Source organism: Rhincodon typus, chromosome 5, assembly GCF_021869965.1.
Source record: "Rhincodon typus isolate 14 chromosome 5, sRhiTyp1.1, whole genome shotgun sequence".
Lineage (NCBI taxonomy): Eukaryota > Metazoa > Chordata > Chondrichthyes > Orectolobiformes > Rhincodontidae > Rhincodon > Rhincodon typus.
In genome coordinates this window covers 66,700,787-66,719,665 of record NC_063336.1, presented here as the reverse complement: position 1 = coordinate 66,719,665, position 18,879 = coordinate 66,700,787, and the positions used below count along the sequence as shown (strand labels likewise).

General features: G+C 40.0%; 1 protein-coding gene across 5 annotated transcripts in view; it reads right to left on the bottom strand.

Annotated features, from left to right (window-relative positions):
• LOC109919692 (intersectin-2) overlaps positions 1–18,879 on the bottom strand; it is a 134,218-nt gene that overhangs the window by 32,993 nt on the left and 82,346 nt on the right. For all 5 annotated transcript variants that reach the window (XM_048596667.1, XM_048596668.1, XM_048596666.1 and 2 more), the window contains 7 exons: positions 17,153–17,290; positions 15,357–15,448; positions 14,158–14,420; positions 13,097–13,246; positions 8,522–8,662; positions 7,980–8,067; positions 6,471–6,610 (listed from right to left, as the gene is read on the bottom strand). In XM_048596667.1, coding sequence (XP_048452624.1) covers positions 6,471–6,610; positions 7,980–8,067; positions 8,522–8,662; positions 13,097–13,246; positions 14,158–14,420; positions 15,357–15,448; positions 17,153–17,290 — 1,012 coding nt within the window. The remainder of the gene's footprint in view (positions 1–6,470; positions 6,611–7,979; positions 8,068–8,521; positions 8,663–13,096; positions 13,247–14,157; positions 14,421–15,356; positions 15,449–17,152; positions 17,291–18,879) is intronic.

Below are 18,879 nucleotides of genomic sequence, written 5' to 3'. Positions count from 1 at the left end.
AATGCTGACTCAAAATGTTTTTGCTCTTTACTTCTGTTCTTGTATTAACTGGATAGCCTAAACATGGTTTTATCTTGCAGATAGCTATGAAGATTGAGAATTAACAACCATTATAATCAGCCCTACTGGTTTAGTCTCCAATTATTCAGATTTCTAGAAGCTATTAAATATCACACCTTTAAAAGTTCTCAAGAAGATTCGTAGCTCAGGTTGTGGATGAGGTTGTAGACATGCTCGCGGAGCCGGTTTGTTTGATTGCAGATGTTTCGTCACCCTGCTAGGTAACATCATCAGTGTGCCTCCAGTGAAGCATTGGTGTTCTGTCCTGCTTGTTATTTATATGCCTCGGTTTGATGGGGTGGTTGGTATTACTTCTGGTTTTGTTTCTCAATGGTTTGTCTAGATCAATGTGTTTGTTGATGGAGTTCCAGTTAGAATACCAGGCCTCCAGGAATTCCCTGGCATGTCTCTGTTTGGCTTGTGTGATTATGGATGTGTTGTCCCAGTCGAATTTGTGTCCCACGTTGTCCATGTGTAGTGAGACAAGTGAGAACTGGTCGTATCTCTTGGTGGCTAGTTGGTGTTCGTGTATCCGTATTGTCAATTTTCTTCCGGTTTGGCCAATGTAGTGTTTCTCACAGTCCTTGCATGGTATTTTGTATATTACACTGGCTTCGGGTAAGGGATTCTTTATGTTCGTCAGTAGCTGTGGTAGGGTAGCTGTCGTTTTGTGGGTTACTCTGAGTAGTCTTGTGGTCATCTCTGAAATGTCCTTGATGCTGATTAGTGATTCTGGTCATGTTGTGTCTTCCTGTTGTGGTCTGTCTCTGAGGTAACGGCAGATTGTGCGTTTCGGATATACATTCCTTTTTAAGACGCCGTAGAGGTCCTCTTCTTCTGCCTTGCGTAGCTCTGGGTTGCTGCAATGTGTCAATTTCAACAGAAATTGAAATATTTAATGGACAACACTATCCACTCCATCCACTCATCTCAAGAATTCCTCAACATCAAGGACACTGGGATAGAAGAGAACTGGATGATGATATCCTTCGATGTAACAGCACTATTTACATCCATAAACATCGACCTAGCCAAAGAGACAATTGCTACATTGCTGGACAAATCGAGTAGGCGGACAACCCAGGACACCAACATCAATAAGGACACCACCATGAAACTACTAGATCTGCGCCTCACAACCTACTTCACCTTCAACGACAGCATATACAAACAAATCAACGGAACACTAATGGGATTTCCAATATCAGGACTGATTGCAGAAGCAGTAATGCAAAGGTTAGAATTCTCAGCATTCCCCACCATATAGCACCCAATGTTTGGGTTGTATGTAGATGACACCTTCGTGTCAAAACTAGAGGAAACCCACCGACACAAAAACAACATCCTTACCGGGATAAAATTCACGAAAGAAGAGAACAACAACCGACTACCCTTCCTGGACATAATGGTAGAACGCAAAACAACAGGGAACTCCAGACTAGAGTATATAGAAAGACCACCACAAATCAGATACACAATTACACCAGCAACCACCCCTATGCCCACAAACAGAGCTGCATCAGGACACTATTTAAGTGAGCCACAACACATTGCAGCAACCTGGAACTACGCAAAGCAGAACAGGAGCACCAATACAGAGTCTTCAAAAGGAATAGATACTGGAAAAGCACAATCTGCCGTTACCTCCGAGACAGACCACAACTGGAAGACACAACACGACCATAATCACTTATCACCCTACCATACATCAAGGACATTTCAGAGATGACAAGACTCCTCTGACCCCTAGGTATCAGAGTAGTCCTCAAACCGACAACCATCCTACGACAGCTACTGATGAACATGAAGGATCCCATTCCCAAAATCAGCAAAACTGGGGTAATATACAAAATACAATGCAAGGACTGTGAGAAACACTACATAGGCCAAACTGGAAGAAAACTGACAATACCGATACATGAACACCAACTAGCCACCAAGTGACATGACCAATTCTCATTTACACACAGACAACAAGGGACACGAATTCGACTGGGACAACACATCCATAATTGCATACGCCAAACAATGTCATGCCTGGGAATTCCTGGAGGCCTGGTATTCCAACTGGAACTCCATCAACAAACACGTTGAATCTGACCCTGTGTACAAACCACTAAGAAACAAAACCGGAAGTAATACCAACCAGCCCAGCAAACCGAGGCATATAAATAACAAGCAGGACGGAACACAGATGCTTCACCAGAGGCACACTGATGATGTTACCTAGCAGGGTGACGAAACCCACCAGCTTGGTGAGCACGTCTACAACCTCATATCGCAACTTGGCATACTTGGGAAAATTTTCAAAATACCTTTCCATGGCTTCAGAAATCTGCTCTAATTGTACAATAAGGACATTATAATATGCTGATCTGAATAGAGATGCCCACAAGTATTCCTCAACCTGCTGTTCAAATTGCAATGCAAGCACCCTACTGATGGGAAAGCAGAAACATCAATAAACCCACTACATTTTATTTCTTTCTTTAATGGCTGCAAGGCTTTTGACTTCTTCAAAACTATTCAAGAGAACTAGCATTCATTTTAAAATAGATTTATCAAGAGCAGATCCTTTACTGGTATAAAGTTAGATGAAGGCTTTTTATAAAGAAAGTAATTTTGTCATCCATGCTTCGGATTTCCATGCTCATTCTAACCACAGTGCTGTTCCGTTGATGGAGGAGTTGCGTGAAGTAGCAGACATATACAGTACAAAGTGAGGATAGTGGGACAAGTCATGCAGATGGTCAAACGTATAAGGTTACAAACAGCAAACGTAATCATCGAAAAGTCAACATAGGAAAAGCATCCAGGGTCTTATCTCACGGATAAGTCAGTAAAGCAGTTATTCTTCACAATTTTAGTTATCACTTTTAGTTGAACAATTTGTTAAAGTAATAGTTGTTGTGGATGTCCACATTATCTACGTTTATGTGCAAATTGATCTTATCATTGTATAATGAAAGCAATTTAAACAATGGCAGTAGAGCTGTCATTTGGAGGAGCAGGAGCATCAACTGCAAAGTGACCAGAAAAGATACCAAGCAGCCATCACATGTTTGTGGGAAAAGTCAGAAAGAAAGTGATTCATCCTCCTATTGAGAACAAGTATTGAGACCTTCGTGTAGGTTTCCTTCAAACATTCATAAAGATTTCTGAAAGTCAACTCAAAATTGATTTTGGAAAGGTTAACGGATTCAGTGCTGAGAAGGTGATGGGAAAAGACATATCTAAAATGAGAGGACAGATTAAAGAAGAAGAATGCAAAATAAGCTACCAACTAAGAGCTCAACATCAAAATATTTATCCCATTTCAAACGGAATAGAACTAATAGAGGGACTGAGAAGGTCTAGCAGGACCTGTGGGAAGGTAACAGAGTTAATGGTTTGATTGCAGTGCCTCCTTATCAGGACTGTAAGTGGCTAGGCACAGGTGCTAGTTATGCCGAAGGATGGGTGGGGGTGGTTGGTGGAAGTTGTGTGGGGGAGGGTATTGGGATGGGGGGGGCAGGGAATGTGTGTCTGTGCATGTTTGTTTTAAAATCAGTGGACAATGGAGCCCATACAGACAGAGTCACAGAGACAGGTACGAAAGGAGCAGTAATCAAGGAGATAATAGAAAGAAGGCCTGAACAATCCCTATCCACCACCACCCTCCTTTGCCTGGCCAAACTCATCCTCACTTTGAACAACTCTTAATTCCTCTCTCCTCCTTCTAGGCAAATGGTTTGTCACTGATACCTGCATAAGCCCCAGTTATACTTGTCTCTTTGTGGGTGCGGAGAACATTCCTTCCTCCAATCCTACTTGGGCCGCCACCCACAACTCTTTCTCCAGTACATCGATGACATCAGGAACTGCTTCTCCCTCACATTCTGAACTAGAAAATGTATCAATTTCACTTCCAATCTCCGCCCTGTCCTCACCTTCACCTGGTCCACATCTGATTTTCCCCCTTCCCTTCCTTGACATCAGTGTCCCTTCCTGGGATAGGCCATCCATTGATATACATTACAAACGCACCAACTCCTACAGTTACTTGACTACATCCTCACAATCTGCTTCCTTTAAGGACTCCATCCCATTCTCCCAGTTTCTCCATCACATCTGTTCTGACAATGACACCTTCCTCAGGGGCGCCTGAGGAATGTCCACCTTTTTCCTGAATTGAGCATTCCCTACTGCAGTGGTCAATAGGGCCCTTAGGTGTATTTGACCCATCTCCTGCACTTCTGCTCTCCTCCTACCCTTCCCTCACATAACAATGGTAGGGTCCCCCTGGTCCTTACTTATCACCCTACCCACTTACGCATCCAAACGATTTTAAGCAGCCATTTCAGTCACCTCCAAAGGGATGACATGACCAGATACTTATTATCATCCCCTATCAAAATTCCGCAGGGTGCATTCCCTCTGGACATTCTGGTCCACTCCTCCTCGATTCCCAAAATATACTCACATCTCCATGGCACCTTCCCATGTAATCGCACAAGGTGTAATACCTACATACCAGTTCTGAGGAAGGGTCACTGGATCCGAAACATTAACTCTGTTTTTTCCTTCACAGATGCTGCCAGACGTGCTGAGCTTTTCCAGCAACTTTGTTTTTGTTCCTGATTTACAGCATCCGCAGTTCTTTCGGTTTTTATTGTGTAATACCTACATATTTACTTCCTCCCTCCTCACCATCTAAGGCCCGAGACACACCTTCCAAGTGAAGCAGCAATTTACCTACACTGGATTCAATCTAGCCGACTGTATTCGCTGCTCACAATGTGGTCTCCTCTACATTGGGGAAACAAAGCACAGACTGGGTGGCCACTTTGCAGAACACCTACATTGTCTTCAAAAAGGACTCTGAGCTTCGAGTCACTTGCCAATTCAACACGCCACCATGTTCCCATGCCAACATTTTTGTTGCAGGCCTACTGCAGTGTTCAAGCGAGCCTCGGCGCAAGCTCGAAGAACAATATCTCATTTTCCACTTGGAGACCTTACAGCCTTTAAGACTCAGCATCAGGTTCAATAATTTTAAAGTCTGATTCCATCCTTCAATGTTTTTTAATTACCCCTAAACCTGGTCCCGTTATGGTATGGATTGTGTTTAGCACAGTCACCCATTCTCACCTACTCCAAGGCCCACTAAAATATTATATGGGTTGCTTTCAGTACAGATCGTCCATTATCTTCTATTCTTGGCTCTTATTATTATTTATTCAGCTTTTCTTCCGTCCTGGCCATTATCTCCTTCTTACCTCCTTCTTCATCTCTCTCTCTCTGGGCTCCATCACTACCTCTCCACCAGACTCAACCCTAACCCAACTTCATCTTCAGCATTAGTATCACATTTTCCTAGTTAACAGTTCTGATGAAGAGCCATCACACTTAAAAAGCTAACTCTGCTTTCATCTCACAAATACTGCCAAGACCCGAGTGTCTCCAGCAATTTCTGAGTTTGTTTCAGATCTCCAGCATCTGCAATTTTATTTTATCTTATTATTACAATAGAACATTTGTTCATGGCTCCTTCAATAGGACCTTTCAAAATGGTTGTCTCTACCATCTAGAACACAGTATCCAAAGTAAGGATCACAAGCCTAAGTGAAATTTTGGAGTTGTGAGCTGCGAGGCAACAATAGCTGCAATGGAGCCACAACAGAGTGAAAAGCTGCAAGACAATTTTAACTCATTCTAAACTTTTGTAATTGTAAGTTTAGCTTACATGATGAACCTGCAGGCCTGGCTCCTGTTGCAGGTTAAAAAAAAAAAGTTTTGGAAGCCCTGACCTTGAATGTAAAAGATGACAGGTACATGGGGACAGCACTACCTGTAATTTCTCCTCTAAATGACGTATCATCTTGATTTGGAATGATATCATGATTTCTTCACTGTTGCTGCCAAGAAAGGACAGGACTGCTTACCTAAAAATACTGTGAGGTACACCTACACCACATGGACTGAAGCAGTTCAGAAGGTAGCTCACAACTACCTTCTCAAGGACAGTTGGAGTGAGCAATAAATGCTGGCCTAGCCAGCGATGCCCACATCCTGTGAAAGAATTTTAACAAGCTGGCCCAATGGGTGACTGATATCAGTATAGATGGCACAGTCACTGGATCATTCATCAATGAAGTCTCCCACATTCAGTACCAACTCTGGCAAGTCAGTTGATCTCAGTTCGGAATACTAAAATTGATTGCAGTACCCCTGCCCTGGGGGATAAAAAAACTAAATTAAGCAATATTCCAGGTTCTGATTGCAAACCAGATTCAACTTGACAACACATGGGGGAAATATTTGCTCAAAAGGGTTAGCCAGTTTAAAGTCAATAAATGGAACTAAAATTCAGAAACAGAGCAATATTTTTTCAGCTTATATAAATGTTGATGATATTGTTTAGGTATTACCTGTAGTTGAGAGTTAAAAGCATCCATTTCAGAAAGTTTGTTGGCCGTCTGTTTCTCTAGCTCATTCAGTTGTTGTCGAAGTCGTTCACAAGAATCTTTTCTTTCTGCATGATTCCGATTCAAAAGTGCGATACTCGTAGCTGAAGAACATAAATTTCATGCAATCTACAGAGCTTGAAGAACATAAATTAGTTTTGTTTCAAATGTCTAAGAGTCAGCGAGTACCCGCTGTTAAGCTTAAGGAAGGGGATGGTGATGTAATGGTTTTGTCACAAGACCAGTAACCCAAGAGGGCCAGGCTATTGCTATGAGAAAAAATCTGCTAACATGAAATAGCAAATTAGATAAGAGATGTAGTGGCAGACATTTAAGGGTATATTTCAGAATACGCAATAAGAAATTTCAATAAGAAAGAATATTTTCCAAGGGTAGTCCCACCTAAAGTGGTTAACTTAAAAAGTTAAAGATTTATCAAACTTACAGAAAGAGAACATAATTGTGCAGACAATGTTAGGTCAGAACATTGGAGGGGGTACAGAAAGCAGCAAAGAATGACTGAAAACTTAATAAAGAGTGAAAAATTAGACATGTGAGAAAGCTAGCTAGAAATACGTTAAAAAAAATCCAAAACTAAGAGTTTTAAAAATTCTTAAAAAGCAAAAATTAACAAAATAAAAATTGGTCCTATCAGCCCTGCAAATTCCTCCTCACTAACATCTGTAACTTATTTCCTGACTCTCCAAAGCTTGTCCACCATATAGAAGGCACAAGCCAGGAGTGTGATGAATATTCCCCATGCCTGGATGAGTGCAGTTTCACAACACTTGAGACCAACATCAGCATCAAGGACAAAAGGTTCACTTAGCTGGTACACTATCCACAATCTTAAACATTCACTCCCTCCTTCACCAGCACACAATAGCAACATATACAAGATGAAGCAATTCACCAAGGATCCTTTGACAGCACCTTCCAAATGCCATTTACTACCTAGAAGGATAAAGGTAGCAGTTGCATGGGAACACCACAATCTGCGACTTTCCCTCCAAGCCATCCTGATATTACTGCTCTTTCGCTGCCTCGGTATTAAAACTTGGAACTCCCTTTCTAAGAGCACTGTAGGTACATCTTCACCAAAAGGACTGAAGCAGCTCAAGAAGGCAGCTCACTACTCATTCTCAAAGCAATTACAGATGAGCAATAAATGTTGCCTTGCCAATGATGCTCAAATCCCATGAATGACCAAAAGAAAGATGTCTTTCACCTCCTCCTGCCATGCAAGCACGAGATGTAGTGTAAGCAGTAACAATTGATATCCAGAGAGACATCATTTACAGAAAGTATGTGATCTTTGCTTTGCTGTTGTTAATAAACCAAATGGGGTTCATCCGTGCTGACCCATAACTACGTGAGTATCCATTCTGCCCATGCAACAAACAGGTATAAACTCAATGATACATTAAGTACAAGGAGAATGATCAAGTTTTTTGTAGAATGCAAGGTACTCACTGTAAGCAGAGTTGGGCTGAATCTGTTTTATTTGGTCATCCAGTGCTTGCTTTTTGGGAATTAACTGATTCAACGTTTTCTGAAACTCCTACAACACACACAATAGAGGAACAGTTTTCAGCTTCTTTTTAAGAAATGGAGAAACAGAATTTTATTAACATTTTTAAAGTTGGCTCTTAGTGTAATTTGGGTGCAATTCAGAATTAATTGATGGTGTGAAATTATCCAAACAAATTAGTATTGAGTTATTCAAAATTGTACATCGCAGAGCACCAATGATGCTGCACCACTGTGTCTTTGTTTTAAACTATTCATTAAAATAGCACAAACTTAAATCAGTCTGCCCTGAAATGGAGGTTATCTCACTTTGAAAGATTTAAAGTTGTTAGCCTTAGTCAAATTTGATGAATAATTGATTTTTCTTGAGTAAGTATGGTACTTTGGCAACACTTCTTTCAAACAGAGGCAAATCAGCTTAGAAAAGAGACGGAGACAGAGAGAGAGATAGAGAGAGAGAGAGTGGGAGAGAGAGAGGCTGCTACCTTGAGTTGTTGTTGTAAATGGTTCACTTCTATTCGTCTCTGGTCATGTTTCTGATTTACGAGATCCAGTTCATTTTTTTGAACTTCCTTTCTGCTTCGGACTTCTTGAACTCTGCTGGTGACATTTTGCTGCTTCTCACTCTGAGACAAGATTATAGTTATGGTTACATTTAGGAGATAAAAATGAAAATGTTTATTGAGCCAAAGAACAGTTACAACTGCATCACAGTCTCCCTCTTATGGGGAGAAGTACAGCCAACTAGGAAATAAGGTACTGGATCACACTGCCACAATCTTACGTATTAATACTTCAGATGCTTGCACAGTTCATTTTGTAAGTTTAGCTCAGAGGGCTGACATCGTCTTTTCCATGAAGTGATCAGTTCTATCTACTCACAAGTTGGTTAATCTTGATTGGATGCATCATCAAGAGGCACTTTATTCATTCAATGGCAATTTTATGACAGTCATAGTGCCATACAGTATAGAAAACCTTTCAGCTCATTGCATCTACGCCAACCAACAAACACCAAACAATACTAATCCCACTTTCCTGCACTTATAGAATCAACAGTAGATATCCTCAAAAATGATTAGGTGCAAAAAAAAAGTATCACAGACCCACGCATTTATTTTTAGATGGTTAACTCAGAAAATTGAAAAACATTATTTGTTTTGAGAAATTCTTTCAACCTTAAAGCTTTTTTTTAATTCATTCAAGGGCTGAGGGCATCGCTGGCTCGGCAGCATTTATTGCCCATCCCTAATTGCCCAGAGGGCAGTTAAGAGTCAACCACATTGCTGTTGGTCTGGAGTCACACGTAGGCCAGACCAGGTAAGGATGGCAGTTTCCTTCTCTAAAGGACATTAGTGAACCAGATGGGTTTTTCTAACAATCGACAATGGATTCACGGTCATCAGTAGATTCTGAAAGTAAGCAAAGTTTTCACTGAGGAAGGGTCACCGGACCCGAAATGTTAACTCTGTTTTTACCTTCACAGATGCTGCCAGACCTGCTGAGCTTTTCCAGCAACTTTGTTTTTGTTCCCGGTTTTCACTTGCTGTTTTGGAATTCATGAGTTTAGTAACTATAATGTGACACTATGGTGCTCACCAACTTCTTTAAAACTTCTCAGCTTAGCTGAGATTACTAACTTGCTCAACATTTATATATTAGTTCCAGTTTATTTGACAGGGATTAATTATGTGCAGTTGATGTCAGCAAAATCTGTAAACACTGTATACTTTTCAGATATCTGTTATTAGTGAGATACAGGGGGTTCTGCTATAAACGCAATAGTTGTTTCCCTGTGCAACATTGCGTTATAGAAAATCATGCTATAGAAATAACAGCGCCAATGGGAAAAGCAGGGATAGGGGCAGACCACCAAAAAATGTAACTCAAAAATCGCTCAAAAGCCTAACACAAAAGATAGCACAGTTTGAATAAATGTTTAATTCATATCTAATAATGAAATAAAAGTAAATTAACACCTTATCTTGAAAAAAATGTCAAGATGACTTGATGGGGACGGAGGTTTTGAGGTTGCTCTGTTTTTAATGCAGGGGCTGAGGGTCGTCATCATCATCTTTATCACCACTTTCAGGTACAGCTGTGGCTGCAGGGTTAGGGCGAAAAATAGTTGATCCAGAAGTGGAAGGCTGTGGTTCATTGTATTCCGACTGCTTCTTGGGGGTTGGCTTTACAAAGACATCCAGTTTTTGCTGCTTTGCCCTTTTTCTTCTTTCATGAAGAAGTCGTTCATAGGGTGCCAAATAAGATCTTATTCCACGAACTGCCATCCTGCTGCGTTCTGCATTGTAATCGTTGTCCTCTAAGAGGTGCAACTGCTTCTCAATTTCCCTTAGGATATAAGACAAAACAGAAGTGGAAAGGTCTCGTGGTGCTGCATCCTGGCCTTCATCTCCAGTTTCCACTTCCTCCTCAGCGAAGAGTTGTTGTAGATTCGCTGTAGAAAGAGGTCTTCACAATGGGACTCAAGCAGCTCACTCTCACTCTCCACATCTTCAAATCCAGCTTGTTTTGCAAGATCAACACCATCTTCTTCGATCCTTAGGAGCTCCTCTGACAGATCAATGGTTTTAAAATCTTGAAAAAAATCTGGGAGAAGCTTCCGTCAAACTGCATGCAAGCAGTCCTTACTGACATCACCTCAGGCCTTCATGATAATGTCAACTGCATTCTTGATATTAAAGCTCTTCCAAAATTGAAGAACACTGTCCTTATCCCCGTCAGTGGCTGCAATCAACCTGTTAAATGTGTGCCTTAAATAATAAGCTTTAAAAGCTGATATTGCACCCTGGGGTCAAACAGCACTTTGTTTTCAGAAAGCTCACCAATGATGGGAGGATGGCTTGGCGCATTATCCAGGATGGAGAGAATCTTGAAATCTACGTTTTTTTCTCATTCAAAAAACATCTTCCAAAACATCAACACTAAAGGTCAGAAAAAATTTGCCTCAATAGCCAACCTTTTTTGCTTGACCTAAAGTAGATGCTTAGAGTAGACTTAAGGTAACCTTTCAAGGCTCGCAGGTTGGCAGAGTGTTACACCACCACAGGCTTAAACTTTAAGTCTACACTAGCATTGGCACCCAGCGACACAGTCATATGATCTTTTGCCACCTTAAAGCCTGGAGCATGGGTGCTTCATTCATAGAAATGTAAATTATTGATGGCATTTGCTTCCAGTATAAACTTGTCTCATCCAAACTGAAAAGTTGGTCTAAGTTGTAGCCTTCTTCGTCAATTAATTTTTTTTTTTTTTTTTAACTATGGGAGGAAATGCCATCGCATGCTCCTCATCTGCACTGGCAGCTTTGCCACATAACTTGACATTATGAAAAACTTAATGGTTCTTAAAACTGGCAAACCAGCCACTGCTAGCACTAAAGACAGGCGGATCGGCAGGACTTTGAGCTTTATTGTTAGATCTTCATAAATTGAGAAGGCTTTCTCTCTTATGGTGAGAAGGGTGGTCCCAGATTGCTTTTTCATTTGATCTTCTATCCACACACTTAGAAGCCACTCCATCTCAAGTTCGTTTGTCCGTAACCTCACAGATTTGCTAGCACTCAGACTTGTTCCAGCAATACAGCTTGCTTTAATCTTTTCTGCATTGTCTCTAATGGTGCACAAGGTAGACTCCTTTATTCCTGTTAGGCGAACTATATCACATATTCTCCCATTACACTCAAAACACTTTATAACATCTAGCTTCTCTTCCAGTGCTATAACCTTTTATTAATTTTCACCACCCACAATTTTACCACCAGGACACTTTTTGCTAACATTCTTGCCTCTTTATCCTCGCAGTTTGTGGGTAACTCAGCAGAATTTGCAGAAAACAAAAAACAGAGTACTGTACTCTCACAGAAAGCACAATGATCGCGTGATGTTGACACAGAGACTCTTTTAGTGCTAACCCGTTGCGCTTGCTCAGGACAAAGCCCGCAAAATGCTCATGTGATGTTGATGCGCACCAATTGAACCGCATTATAGCCAACACAAGTTCACGTTTTAGAAATAACATTCCCCTATTTGTCCAAAGCGCTATAGTCAATTCGTGTTGCGAGAACATGCGTTATAGCAAAACCCCTGTACACAGAAGGTCTTGTGTTTAAAACAGCATTTCAGTCAATTAACTTACAATAAACTATAAATTTTAAAAAGACCGCCATGAAATTTTCAACGGGACATGTTGCATTCAGTTTTAGCAAAACCTGTTATTATTCAGAAAATGAAGATTTGATAAGATGAAGAGGATCTCAGACATATCTAATAAGCATTCATTTTTGAATACAGTTTCCATTAATATCCATTGGACTGTTCAGTTTCTCTCAAAATCCAGAAGGATTTAAAAAAAAATTAAGTTCTCAAAAGGTTTCTTGATCTAGTTAGAAAATGCTCAGAATTAACTGAACACCACCTTCACTGTTGTGATTTTTGAAAAGTAGGTGAACTCAAAACCTATAATCAACCCCACATTGTTGTGGCTGTGTTTTTGGAGAGCTGGAAGTGCTGTAAAGGGTGCTGCCCTTTTGGTATGTTCTTTCCATTAGTTCCTGTACATTCAGATATTGAACACTGCAATTCAAACAGTTAGTAGCTGAATGTCTGTACAGGTGTGGTTGTGGGTGTGCATGCATGTGTGCGTGTGCTGGGGGGACAGGTTGAAGCATAATCCACCAAAACTGTTGAAGCACTGATTTAACAAATCTCATCTAGTATCCAATCAGCCAGAAACATTTTTTTTGTATCTGTGGAAAAAGTCATGCTGGTTGTAATGGTTATAAATACGATAGATTGGATGAATTGGAAGAAGTCAGAAAATACTATAATCAAAAATTAGTTAGATTTTCCTAGTAATGAATCCCGATGTCTTGGATCTCCTGGGCAAAGTTAATACAGGAAATTCATAGAGTGAGGAACGGAAGCCTCATCCATAATTTCAATTTTAATTGTTTAGATGAAAAATAGACCCAATGGCAGAAAGACGGAACAAGCGTTATTGTTAAGTATGAACCATACTTTAAGGCCTGCACATCTACTTACTAATGCCTCCAGTTCAAGTTCCAGGCTCTTTTTCTTGGCCTTTAACTGGACAATCTCATCTTGTTCCCGGTTTCGTTGATTGAGGAGTTCTTGTCGTCGAATCCGCTCCCACTCGAGCTGACGCTGACGTTCAAGTTCCTGCTTCGCTGCCTAAAGGTGCACAACAAAAGCAAATATAGCTCAAGAGCACTAATTTCCTAAAGGAACTCAAACTTACAAATTCTACGTTCAAGGAAAAAGAGCAAACACTCAAAACCACACCACCCAAAAAAATATTAATAACCATTACAAAGTTGAGCATAAGTGCATGCCCGATGGCATTATTATTGGCATTGCTTGAGACGTCAGTGCACAAGTCCCATCACTATTATGTGTATACTGCCAGGCTGATACCAGTCAAAGCTATTTCCAGTACATTAGTAAATTCTTGAATGTTGACAACAAATATGTATGCCTCACACCAGCTCTGAGAAATTCATCTGTGCTACTTTACACATGTTACCAGCACCTGATGAAGTAAATCTATACCAACTGCTACTATTTAATGGTTAACCATGAATTGCCTCAAGCAATCCCATGATGTATACATCTATATGCAGATAAAGAAAGCATTTTTGATTCTTGTAAGCAACAGCAAAGCATCATGTGAATGGATTGTATAACCGCTGGTAATAGTGAGTTATTACAGATCACCTAGTGAGTTGACTTTCTTGGTTTGCGCATCATAAACCGACAGAATCAAATTCAGAATTAAATAGTTTGGCACACATTATGATTGTCTCCCCTCCATCTCTCATACAAATCTGCAGGTGATCTCTGCCAATGTTGAATAAGCCAGGTGTTAGGAGGCACTGGTCAGCAACTTGGGGTGACTGTACTGAAATCCAATCCCATCTCTCCCCACTGTCATGACTGGAGATCTTACCTGTATAAAATCACAATCTGACTTCAGAGCACAGCATACTGAAGCTGGAAAGCCTAGGAAATTATTTCAACCCACACCCACCACTCAGAATCTGGAAAATGCATTTTTTTCCATAAATAAAATCTTTATTACAAACCTCTCGTTTTTCAATTTCTTTTCTCCTTTGCTCCTCCTTTTGTCTTTCCAACTCACGTTGCTTCTCCAATCGTTTCTCCAGATCAAGTTGTTTTTTCCGTTCCTGCTCTTGTAGCTCACGCTCCTTTCTCTCCTGTTCCTCCCTGGCCCGCTGTGCTCTTCGATCAGCCTCTCTTTGTTGCTGTTCTAGAAGGGTCTGACGCCTGCGCTCCAGCTCTACATTCCCTTTTTCATAGTTAGCTTTTCTTTTATCCTCAAAAGTGACTGCAAATATTAATTGCTATTAGTTTTAAAAATATTAAGGATGAATACAATTTCAAGCATGTAATCGAAAAATAGTTCAAAGCCTTTGTTTGGACTTTTGCTAGCTATTTTACTGTTGGCTACTTATCATGTTGGTGCTTCCCAAATTTTTTCCTTGTGTGATCCCATTTCAGTGCTTCTGACTTCATGTGACTCCACAGTGAAACTTCTGGCCATCTCACTGATTTCTTCACAATTAATACATCAGCAAGAACTATCAGAAAGCCCTGACTTGTCTGCTCTTGTAAATGTTTTGAACACGCATACTACTAGTAGAAGTGCTACAGAAGAACAACACTGGCACAATTTTAACCTTGACCATTGCAACACTTGTTATAAACTAATCTAATCAATTGACATGCAGTAAAGGGAGAATTCAAGTAAAGTCACATGAAGTGAGATGTAACGCAATTTAACAATGTGCAATTAACTCTTGCCAGACTGAAAACAGTTATACATTTTATCCAAAGTAAAGCAACCACACACAAAAATATGGATATGACACAAAAAACCTAACCAGACTGGTTACAACACAAACTTTTGAGCAGAAGGCACTAAAATCTTACTGCAACTTGCACTAACACAGTACTTTACGGCTAAGATTACAACAATGCTATTTGCTGTGTGTTTGATAATGCGCATGTTTTGTGCTATGTGCACTTGAGTAGCATTACTTAGGATACGTTAGCAACAGAGGCTCTTTGCCACATTGTATTGGTGTAGACCATAAACAAACAGGACTGCATTCTGTGATGGCTTATTCAAACATAATGAATGTTAAACTTTCACTATTACAATGCTGACAAGATGAAAAGAGAAATTATAACACATTTTACTATTAATAATATTCAACATATTCATGAAAGAAATAAGACACATTCAGTCCGGTCAACTAACCAGGTGATTTTTTCTGAGCTTCTTGGAGTTCCTGTGTAACATCCTGATACTGAGATGGGGCTCCATTTATTCCATCACCCCATTTGCTTGTTCTGGAGAAAAGAAAAACAAAACTAAAACCATTTCCAATTTATGTTTTTATAGGATTACAAACATTTTCTACATTGTTGGCAAGGGCTGACCTAACGATCAGTTGGGTTATAAATATCACTATGACCCACATAAACAAAGAATTAAATTCACCTTTAAAAATTGAGTTTTTGTTCCCAACTAGGCAAAGGGCTCCACCATTAAAAATGGCTGCCACACAGCAGTGGCACCACTGACATACAACACTGGCATAGAGCTGTCCTTTATTTTCAACATTAGTGAGAATCAAAAATAAATATAGTATTAAAATATTGTAATTCATATCACTGACCCTATAATTACTGGAAACATTCATGCCAGCAATTTGCACAGTTGTGTACTAATGCCAGTTCCCTCTGATTTACATACTGGGTTCTGGGTCTATTATGTAGCTAGACAGAAAACAATATCAACACACAAGCTTTATTTTAACTGAAAACAATTTATGAATGCAGCAAAACTTGAAATGTCTTAATATGCAGATTCTGCTATAAATACATATTTTCATAAAAATCTGGGCATTTCCAGATTCCTTTGGCGCTCCACCTAGCAGTGGCCTTGGTTGCAAACACAACTTTATAAAAGTTGAAGCCAAATGCAGAAAGGACAAAGAAAACTGAGTACTCACTTTTCGAACTGGCATTTCTGGGTTGGTTCACTCTAAATGGGTCATTGCCCATTTGTGGCTTCATAATGTTTTTAAAATAGTGTGAAATGCATAATAAGTTCATTAACATCTAAAAATGAAAATTTGAGACTAATATGTTTGCGATTTTGTCAGAACTCCCTTCTAAGGTTTGGTTATTCTTCCTGAAGCTATTTGTTAAAATAGATAAAGCATAGAAGAACTTCCCTAAGGAAGGGTCACTCGACCCTAGATGTTAACTCTAATTTCTCTCCATTGATGCTGCCAGATCTGCTGAGTTTTTCCAGCAATTTCTGTTTTTGTGACAGGTAACTTCTTGTCCACCTGTCAGCATGGGGCCTGGGACAGGACTGGAACAACAGTATGTCTTTTTCTCTTATAAAGACAGAACTCAGTACTATATGGGGTTATTATATGAGCACATTAGAAAAGGATTCACTTCATAAATTAACATGTTAGGCATTAAATTCCTAATCACATTAATTTAGCCCAGTACAGTTACATTGAAGCTCTATATTACCTGTAGTTTGACAGTTAAATTATATGTCATCTTCCTAAGCATATCATTTGTTTTAAAAGATAGAATTACAATCGGTTCTAACATGCTGAAAAATTAATTAAGCATCAAGTGTTTTCCTGAAAGGAGGAGGATGTATGTTTACTCAAAGAAAATAAATTCAAATGCTTTCAGAACTCATCTCCCTCCAGTCAGCTAAATCTAACTTGTCAACATTTTTGTGGAGATTTCTCCAAGACAAAATTTTAAGTCATGACAATGCCATGTCCAACTGTAAATTATCTAAGTCTTTGCCTACGAGTGACTTTTTCCAGCAGTCAGCTTGTGCTAGATTTTCAAGGTGACTCATAAGACAATGGATCTTTGGGTGAAATGCAGAGATTGTTCACACTCATGCAGCTCTAACCTACTGAACATGGGCTAGATGTCATGAGAATTAATAGGAATGAAAATTAAAATGTCTGCACTGTTTCACTGTGCTAGAAAAAAACAAAATTGACTCACCTAAAAGAAGGTGGTGTCAGTTCTGGAGGAAGTGAGAGAGGAAGAGGTAGACCGGACTTGGCCATTTCAATTAAGTGCATTGCTAAAATAAACTCTTCTGCTTTGAGCTTTCCATCCTGGTCAACATCTGCCAGGTTCCTGTAATTCATCAATGTGACAGATGAAGGGCCTTAGCGGGACATTTCTTGTTGGCTTTCTGAACAACAAAGTATTTTCTCTGAACACATGGTTAAGATTATTTTAAAGGATAAGATAAAGGAAAACTGTCAAATAGTTTGTTCAAAGGCTGCTGGTTTTGCCAGGATTTTGCAATGCATAATGATGGGTAGTCATTATTTAGCGCCCCACCTCCAAGTGGTGCACACCAGCTGCAAGTCCCAGGAACCACTCTATTCTACTATAGATTATGGCTTTGCCAAAACTGCTTTTGCCCTAATATCAGACATAGTTCTTTGAATCATTCAACAAAACCTGATAACATCCAGAACTTGTTCGTCACTTCTGCCTTTGGGTTGTCAGACTATTCATCCAATATCCAATCTTGGATGCACCACAATTATCTGTGGTTAAACATTTGAAAGACAGAAGACATTGTCTATAATCCCATGGCATCAGCTGTGTAACCTCATGAATCATTTCTTGAACCACCCACAGCCCTCAGCAACTGTCTCCGTCTGTTTGCTACCTCAGCATTCTATACTGCCCCTAGCTTTGAATTCCAAGCTTATGATAAAGACTGGACCAATTATTTCCACTTCTGTGCCATTAAAGCCTCTGTACCTACCAACACGTCAGTCAATTAAACCCTTACTTATGCCTTTGTTACCACAGTTTTCCTTTCTCTTTCATGGAATTTGGTAGTCCCTGGCAAGGCTTACAGCCCTTAAACTGAGTGGTTTCTTAGGCCATTTCAGAGGGCAGTTATGAGTCAACCACATTACCGTGGGTCTGGAGTCTCACGTAGGCTGGACCAGGTGATGACAGCATATTTTCTTTTCCAAAGGAAATGAATGAACCACATGGGCTTTTATGACAATTGACAATGGTTTCCTGGTCAACATCAGACTGAGTTTGTTTTAAGTTTAGATTTTTTTTACTTCTAGCCTGGATCCCTGGATTACTAGACCAGTGACAATACTATTATGCCTCCCTAAATTCCCATGTTCTCCTGGGTAATCACCACTCTCCACCTTTCAATTCAATTCAAATCAGCTTGTTCAAAATACTGCTGACCCTATTCTATCCCAGAGGACTCACCAGCCCTGCCTTTCCTACCTACGTTGACCCTGGCCTTCCAACAACTGAAAATTCTCATCCTCATATCTATATGTTTTCCAAGCTTTAATTTATCCCCTATACCATCCTCCAGCACTCGTTTTCCTCCATATTTGACCTATTCTGCATCCATGCTGCCTACTCTACAATTGGTGGCACCTCTTTCAGCTTCAGAATCCCACACCCACTTCCCACTCCTGCACAACATATCCTTTGAAGTAGTTTTTGGTTATTTATACCATGGCTCCTTCTGAACACAATTACATTTAATTACATCTCTGTAAACAAAGAAAACTATTCAGAGGTACTTCGCTGTGTTATATGTAGCCTGCTGTGTTTTCTTTTCAAAACCTCCACAAAACTTCTCTCTTCCATAATGCTTTTAATGCCACCCCGACTGCTACAACATCCTTTTCATGACCAGCATTCGCTCTTAAGCACCACAAGTTGTT